The sequence below is a fragment of the Bos mutus genome, chromosome X (assembly GCF_027580195.1).
Source record: "Bos mutus isolate GX-2022 chromosome X, NWIPB_WYAK_1.1, whole genome shotgun sequence".
Lineage (NCBI taxonomy): Eukaryota > Metazoa > Chordata > Mammalia > Artiodactyla > Bovidae > Bos > Bos mutus.
The window spans coordinates 76,293,420-76,301,954 of record NC_091646.1 but is presented as its reverse complement, the minus strand read 5'-3'; the positions used below and the strand labels follow the sequence as shown (position 1 = coordinate 76,301,954).

Genomic DNA, 8,535 nt, shown 5'->3' with positions numbered 1-8,535 from the left:
ATCCCATGGACAGAGGAGCCTGGTGGGCAACAGTCCATAGGGTCACAAAAGAGTCAGACATGACTTAGTGACTAAACAAGAAATAATGGAATATTCCAAACCTGGAAGTTGAACTCTCCTTCCCTTCCCTTTCATGAAAGAGCAAGACTTGCGGATTTTACACCCCCAAATGAATTCTGTCCTAGTCCCTCAATTTTGTCTGTCCCTCCACAGCCCTAATTTAAGTCCTGGGCTCCTAATCTATTCTCCCCCTTTATTATGAGCTGAATAGTTTCCTTGTAAAATTCATATGTTGAAGCCCTAAGCCCCCAGTACTTTGGGATGTGATCTTATTTGGAGATGGGGTTTTTACAGAGGTAATCAAGTTTAAATGAGATCATTATGGTGGCTCTAATCTAATATGATGTCCTTATAAAAAGCGGAGATTTGAACACAGAGACATGTACATAGGGAGAATGCCACGTGAAGGTAAAGCCAGAGATCAAGGCGATGCTTCTACAAACTAAGGAATACCAAAGATTGCCAGCAAACTACTGGAGGTTGGGCAAGAGGCAGGGCACAGATTCTCCCTCGAAGCCCTCAGAAGGAACCAACCCTGATAACACCTTGATCTTAGACTTCTAGCCTCTGAGACAGTAAACTTCTTCTGGAAAGCCACCCAGTTTGTGGTACTTGGTTACAGCAGTCCTAGCAAACTAATACACCCTTCTATTTTGGATACCAGCCAACACTGCAGCCGGGGCAGGGTGGGGTGTGGGGGGTGGAATCAAATCTGAAGACAAGTATTCCCATGTCATTCTCCTGCTAAAAGTCATTCACTAACTTTTCTCATCTCCAAAAAGTAGCCCAAAGTTCTTCCAGTGGAGTTCAAGGTTATTCATACTCTGGCCTCTCCCCTAGCCCCAACTGCTTGCAAGCCCTCCAGCTCTCCCACTTCAGCCTTATGCATCTGCTTTTCAGGTTCTTCACCACCTAGTGCTGGTTCCTGCCCTGGCCCTTTATTCCTGTGGTTCTTTCTGCCTGTGAATTCTTCAGTTTTCTTCTGATGGTTCAGTCTTATTCCTTGTACTTGGTATTTTCTTTCAGGGGAAAATGCTCCCCTTCCCTATGCCTGATACAAACCCCTATCTTACTAACAGTATTGAAATTATCTCATTAGGAGCTCTGCTTTCCCATGAAGAGTTTCATCTGAAGGGTAAGGCCTGTGTTGGCTTCATCTCCATATTGTTGTGGCCCTGCACAATTCCTGCATGATACCAAGTAGGAATTCATTAAAACTTAATTGAACAGAACTAACTTAAAAAACAAAAACAAAAACACAGTAGATACTCCAAGGATAAAGTGGCAAACGGCCTGAACAAACAAGTATTAAGGTGATTTAAAGGTATGGGAAAATGTTCACTTTCCTTGGGGAAAAAAACTGAAATGAACACAATCAGAAATCATTTTCCACTATTGAAGTAGCATTAATGAGAAATGATGATACTTAGCACTGAAGATGGCACCCCACTCCAGTACTCTTGCCTGGAAAATCCCATGGACGGAGGAGCCTGGAAGGCTGCAGTCCATGGGGTCACTGAGGGTCAGACACGACTGAGCGACTTCACTTTCACTTTTCACTTTCATGCACTGGAGAAGGAAATGGCAACCCACTCCAGTGTTCTTGCCTGGAGAATCCCAGGGACGGGGGAGCCTGGTGGGCTGCCGTCTGTGGGGTCACACGGAGTTGGGCACGACTGAAGTGACTTAGCAGCAGCAGCACTGAAGATGGAGCAAAGTGCAGGTGGGAGTAGAAAATAACTCATTTGGAAAGAAATGAACATTCACTTAGCAGATGAATAAGAAACCTTAAGGAGAGTTATGCCCTTGGGCCTAGTAATACTTCTGTGGTTATAGAACTAAAGGAGAAAATGGAAAAACAGGAAAATCTTTCCAGATGAAAGTGATTAGCGGACTGGAGGAGCAGGGATGAGGCGGGGCGGTGGCTCAGGCGCATGCCCTCCTCGGCCGTGTGACTTGAGGTTCCTCGGTAGTGTGCAGACTGCTGTGAGTCCACAAGCCGCTTTCTCTGCTGTCTGACCCGCTCGGCTCCGCGATGCCGGTGGACCTTAGCAAGTGGTCCGGGCCTCTGAGCCTGCAGGAAGTGGATGAGCGGCCGCAGCACCCGCTGCAGGTCAAATACGGCGGGGCGGAGGTCGACGAACTGGGCAAAGTGCTGACACCCACCCAGGTTAAAAACCGGCCCACCAGCATTACATGGGATGGCCTTGATCCAGGTAAATTGTACACCTTGGTCTTGACAGATCCGGATGCTCCCAGCAGGAAGGACCCCAAATACAGGGAATGGCACCATTTCCTCGTGGTCAACATGAAGGGCAACAACATCAGCAGTGGCACGGTTCTCTCCGATTATGTGGGCTCTGGGCCTCCCAAGGGCACAGGCCTGCACCGCTATGTCTGGCTGGTTTACGAGCAGGAAGGACCACTGAAGTGTGATGAGCCCATTCTCAGCAACCGATCTGGAGACCACCGTGGCAAATTCAAGGTGGCCTCTTTCCGCAAAAAGTACGAGCTTGGGGCCCCAGTGGCCGGCACGTGTTACCAGGCCGAATGGGATGATTATGTGCCCAAGCTCTACGAGCAGCTGTCTGGGAAGTAGAGGAGATGGACACCGTCCCAGAGTTCCCAAACAGTGTTTCAGTTTAGTGATGCATGTAGATTTTCCCCCATCTCTCTGCCTAAGCCCTGAGTGGTCAGATTTAGATTTAGGGTGACTTTTCTTTCCTTCTGCCTGTATTGTATAATTTTAGGGGGGTTATGTTTTGATCAAATTTGAACTCCATTTTGGTGGGGGATTCTTTGGTACTGTGATGCAGTTTATCCAAATGTTAATAGACGAACAACAACCCAGACTTTAAAGAAGAAAAAAAATTCTGGTAAAAAGACCAGGTCTGCAGTATTAGAACAGAACTTCAAAGAGTCTTTAAGGGAGGTTGAAAACAAAAAAGAGATTGACTGTCTCCGCCTTTGTGACCCTGAGCACAGAATTGTGTGTGAAGGTACCTACTGGCATGTGTTTTCACGGCTCTGTCTCACCAAGACAACCAGGGGACCCCCAACGTCTCAGGCTGGTTACTGCGTGTCAGTGTCCTACTGTGGCTCCTTTAAAGAGCAATACTGGAAAAAGCTCCATAGAAGAAATTGCTTTGCTGTTAAAGCCTGGCCATCTAGATGAGCAGCAGGGCTGGGTAAGAGGTTATCAGAATCTGAAAGTCTGTGCTTGTTAAATTAATCACACTTTGGTTTAAAAAAGAAAACTGTCTGGAGTTGGTGAATATTGTGTTAATTTTGCTGTTTGCTTATAGTTGAATAAAAATAAAAACACTGTGTAGATGAAAAAAAAAAAAAAAAAAAGAAAGTGATTAGCTTCTACGCTTTACTGCCTCATCAGTGCTCATGTCCTAGTGTGGCCCTGGGCCACCCTGACATGGGGCCACAGTCACAGAGAAACAACTATTTCTTCTCTGTGCTTCTGAGAGCTGGAGGGCAGAGCCCCAGATGGCAATCATGGAACTGAGCCCTGGGTCAGGAAGAGCTTGACCACTCTCCCTGCATAGGTGACTGCTGCATAGCTGATGGTGTGGAGACAGGACTATCTTGTCTGTAGGCCATGAAGAGAACACCTATAATGAGAATTATCCTAATGTGATACTCAGTCTTCTCTGTTAGACGATGAGTCAGGGAAGCTATGTGGAGTGGGTGCGGGGACCTTTCTTCTGTTCTCTTTTTTGAAAATTTTTATTGAAGTATTGTTTTTTAAAGAAGTATTTATTTTTGGCTCTGCTGGGTGTTCATCGCTGTGCACGGGCTTTCTCTAGTTGCAGCAAGGAGGGCTATTCTTCATTGGGATGCCCGGATTTCTCATTGTGGCGGCTTCTCTTGTTGTGGGGCACTGGCTCTAGGGCACACAGGCTGCAATAGTTGTGGCATGCAGGCTCAGCGGTTGTGGCACACAGGCTTAGCTGCTCCACAGCATGTGGAGCAGGGATCAAATCCATGTCCCCTGCATTGGCAGATGGATTCTCATCCGCTGTGCCACCAGGGAAGTCCCTGAAGTATAGTTGATTGTTACAATGCTGTGTTAATTTCTGCTTGTAGAGCAAAGTGACTCAGTTATTTATACATACTTTTTCATATTCTTTTCCATTATGGTTTATTACAGTATATTGATTATAGTTCCCTGGGCTGTACGGTAGGAAGGGGGGACCTTTCTTTGTGTTTCTGGGAGGGTGAGCAGGGAAGAACCAAGGAGTGAGGCCTAGGATGCAGTAGCTTATGTTGCTACCCTGAAGGAACTCCCCTAGTGAGAGCTAGGGAGGGGCCCCATGTACTAACCTGGCCCTGGGCCGCGGAGGTTGCTCACAAGGGGGTCAGGAAGGCCCAGAGCCAGTTACAATGGAGGCCCTCCAGGCAGGGTTGGAAAGTCAGACCAGCTCTCTTCCAAGGCAGGCAGGGCTCTGAACTCTGGGCATAGCAGCCCCAGAAGCTTCCAGTTAGGCAGGATTCCCTCCCCTATCAGCTTGGAACAATCTGCTGGACCATTGGAGAAGGAAGCAACCAACGTATGGGCACATTTCTCCTCCTGACAGAGACACGTGGCTTCCAGGAGTGGGCTCTCAGAGTGGGCAGGTGCTGACCTGGGGCCTTAATCCCCCCGGCTCCCCCCAGACAAGACCTGCCTCTTCCCATGCACTTCTCCCCCATGTTCTCCTCAGATGAGGCCATGGTTGCCTGGGGCACAAGGCACTGACTCCATCAGATTGTCAGCAGGGCCACTGGGCCTCCAGCCCCTGCTCTTTTACCTGGCATGTACTTATGGAACAAGTCACAGGGGGTCAGTATGCAGCAGACACTGAGCATATGATGCTAAAGAAATGTCTCTGGGATATATAGATCCTCACCCTCAAACACTCCCTCTTGCACTGTAAGACATGATTTTGGAGTGGAAGGTGCCCTAGACTGGACAGCGTATGTGTGGGGATTATGGCGGGTCTCAATCTCTGGTACTTCTCGCACTTACACTTCACTGAAGATATGTTGAGGTTAATTCCACTCCTGGGGCTATAGATCCAAAACAAAGACACTAATTGAAAAAGATACACGCACCCCAGTTTTAACAGCAGCACTACGGACAGTAATCAAGACATGGAAGCAACCTTAATATTCATCAACAGATTAATGGATAAAGAAGATACATACACATATACAATGGAATACTGTTCAGCCATAAAAAGAATGAAATTTTGCCATTTGCAGCACCATGGATGGACTTGGAGGGCATTATGCTAAGTGAAATAAGTCAGACAGAGAAAGACACATACTGTATGATGTCACTTATATCCAGAATCTAAAAAATAGAGCAGACTAGTGAATATAACCAAAAAGAACCACACTCAAAGACATAGAGAATAAACTAGTGGTTACCAGTGGGGAGAGAAAAATGGGGAGGGGCAATACACGGGTAGGGGATTAAGATTAAGCAGTGCACACTATTAGGTATAAAATAAGTTTTAAGGATATATTGTACAACAGGGAGAATATGGCCAGTATCTTATACTAAATAAAATGGAGTATAACTTTTAAAAACCTGTAACTTACATAATATTGTACAATAACTATACCTCAATAAAAATTTAAAAATTAAAAAAAGATACAAAACACAAATACAAAAAAAATTTAAAAAGAGAGATGCTGAGGTTACAGAGGCATTGTGGGTAAATCCAGAGGAAGAGCTGGACCAGAGACCTAAGAACCCCACTCGACCTCCGTCTTCTCCGGCTACCATCTGAAAGACCTCCCCTCTTTACATTTTCCTCCTCCTGTTCTGGTTCCTCCTCTCCCTCTTTCTCTTTCCTTCTCTCTCTCTTCTCTCTGTCTCTCTCTCTTCCCCTCCTCCAGCCCTTTCAAACTTTGTTTCTAGACCCCAGTCTTTCTCCTCTATCCCTTTCTTCCTTCCTCCCATCCATGCACCCGTCTTCCTTCCTTCCCTCCTTCTGACCTAAGTGAAGAGATCAGCGCTCCTTAGGCCCATAGCTCAGAGTTGCATTGTTGCATGAAAGAGCACAGTCAGGTTGGGAGGACAAAGCTTGAGCCGGAGGATTCTGCAGTCTCTGCCTCCTGTTTCGCAACATCCACTTCACTCCTTATGTTGGAAAACCTCATGCCAGAGTGAGACTTTTTTTTTCTGGGAAGGGGAGGTAGTTGGCTGAACTTAAGCTGGACACAGGGGGTTGGGAGGCTGCCAAAGTAAGGTGAGGGACCACTGGGGCAGGAGGGTGAGGGCCTGAGAACCTCTCAGAGAACAAGCAGAGGCCCCCACAGCAATCCTCATCCTTGAGAGAGCCCTTGAATGACAGGAGAGTGTGTTGGCCTGACTCATTTGGTCACCTCTTATGCTCCCTCATTTCTAGAAGCCCTTTCCAGAGCTGAAAGGGGCATGACATCCCTTGGGAAACCTGCCACAGTATTAGGAGCCAGAACAAGACTCCTGGCCTATACCCACAGATAGCACCCATGGGCCTGCTTTCTGACAGAATTTATCTCAGGGAGAGGGAAAAGTAGCAACAAAGCACTTATTTGACACGAAGTAGTATGCTGGACACCATGCTGGCTGCTTTTCTCTAGCCTAACTTCAAATTCACAGGAAGCTTATGCAGAATGGGTGTACCTGCCTCCCCACAGCTCTTGCTTTAATTCATATCATCATCCCTTCTCATCTGTATTACGGTTTTCATTTCCTAAACCATTCTCTTTGCTTCCAGACTTTTGGTTTGCTTTGTCTTTATAGAGAAAATTACAATATTTCAAACACATCTATGGTGACAAAGAGCACCAACAAGTGACAGGTACAATTGCTCATGTCAGGATCAAAGGCCAGGAGCAAGCTTGAGAGAGCCTTCCAGTCCGTGCCCCTTCCTCCCCCTTACACCTGGCTGTCACTTTTGACAGCGGTTAAACACAGGCAGGGAACAAAATCACGTTCAAGAAAGCTGGGCTCCTCCTCATTGCCAAGAAGTCCTTCAGCTTCTGAAGAAAAGCAGACATTGGAGAAGCCAAACTGCTCCCTGCCCTTGGCCTGCTCCATCCACAGTTTCACAGTCACCCGGGTCCTGGCTGGGACTTGGAACAGAGGAAAAACCAGGAGGGCACTCTCCACTCTGCCATACTGGGAAGCTGGAGAGACTGCGAGTCACTGACCCCGTGAGACTCCCAAACTAACAGGTGGAACTCTGGGTGGTTACCGTCTTCTTCTGGGGGAAGAAGTCGTTCAAGAAAGAACAGCAACTTGCTCATACCAGGCTCAGGTCAAATACTTTGACAAAAATCTTAACCCATGACTAACCATCAACTTTTGGGCTTCTGTGATCATCTCTGCATTGTCCAATTTTTGCAAGAGTCCTGCTAAGTCAATTTAGCCAGAATCCCCATTCTTTGTATCTGATCACCCCAGATAGCTGATGTGGTTCCCCATCCTCCACCATCTCCCAGGTGATGTCTGATCACCTTTGCTGCCCTCACCAAGCATCCCGTTAGATGGATTTAACTAGAATCCCACCTTACCCCTAGATATTTCATTTTAGTAATTTTCTACCCACAGATATACCCGTACCCCCACTGCTCCTTGGCGATAAATTTTCACTTGCTCATTCTATATTCCAGAGAAGGAAATGGCAACCCACTCCAGTATTCTTGCCTTGAGAATCCCATGGACAGAAGAGCCTGATGGGCTGCTGTCTATGGGGTCGCACAGAGTCAGACACGGCTGAAGCGATTTAGCAGCAGCAGCATTCTATATTCAAAATTAAATCTGGTACTATATAGAGGTCTCTTTTTTCCCCTCTTGCAATAGTCTTGAATTAAATCTGTTTTTACTGCTTTAACTGAAGCCCTTGTTGGCTCAGAGGTTAAAGAATCTGCCTGTAATGCAGGAGACCCGGGTTCAATCCCTGCGTGGGGAAGATCCCCCAGAGAAGGGAATGGCTACCCACTCCAGTTATTCTTGCTTGGAGAATTCCATGGGCAGAGGAGCCTGGTGGGCTACTGTCCAAGGGGTCACAAAGAGCAACTAACACTTTACTACTTTAACTACTGTCCACTGTGCTTAGTCACTCAGTCATGTCCAACTCTTTGCAACCCCAGGGACTGTAGCCAGCCAGGCTCCTCTGTCCATGGGATTCTCCAGGCAAGAATACTGGAGTGGGTTGCCATGCCCTTCTCCAGGGGATCTTCCCTACCCAGGGATTGAACTTGGATCTCCTCCGTTGCAGGCAGATTCTTTACCGCTGAGCCACCAGGGAAGTCCGACTGCTCTCCAGCTCTGCTTTATTTTTGACAATGGCAGGTCCCACCTCAGAGACCCCATGCCTCTGGCCCTTGTGTCCCACTTCCTGTATCCGCAGGAGGGCCTGCTGGGGCCAGGGCGGTGCAGTCCCCATTATACCCCGGGTTTGATCCTTTACAGCATCTCCTCCGGGG

The 8,535-nt window shown here is 47.3% G+C and overlaps 1 protein-coding gene across 1 annotated transcript; it reads left to right on the top strand.

Moving 5' to 3' along the window:
- The first annotated feature begins 1,988 nt into the window (after positions 1–1,988).
- Positions 1,989–2,992, top strand: LOC138986374 (phosphatidylethanolamine-binding protein 1). Its single transcript, XM_070365886.1, has one exon. The coding sequence runs from the start codon at positions 2,096–2,098 to the stop codon at positions 2,657–2,659; it is 564 nt and encodes a 187-aa protein (XP_070221987.1). The 5' UTR covers positions 1,989–2,095; the 3' UTR covers positions 2,660–2,992.
- The last annotated feature ends 5,543 nt before the right edge of the window (positions 2,993–8,535 follow it).

Excerpts from the sequence above, each read along its gene's own strand:
- LOC138986374 (XM_070365886.1), top strand. The coding sequence starts at position 2,096 with ATGCCGGTGGACCTTAGCAAGTGGTCCGGGCCTCTGAGCCTGCAGGAA.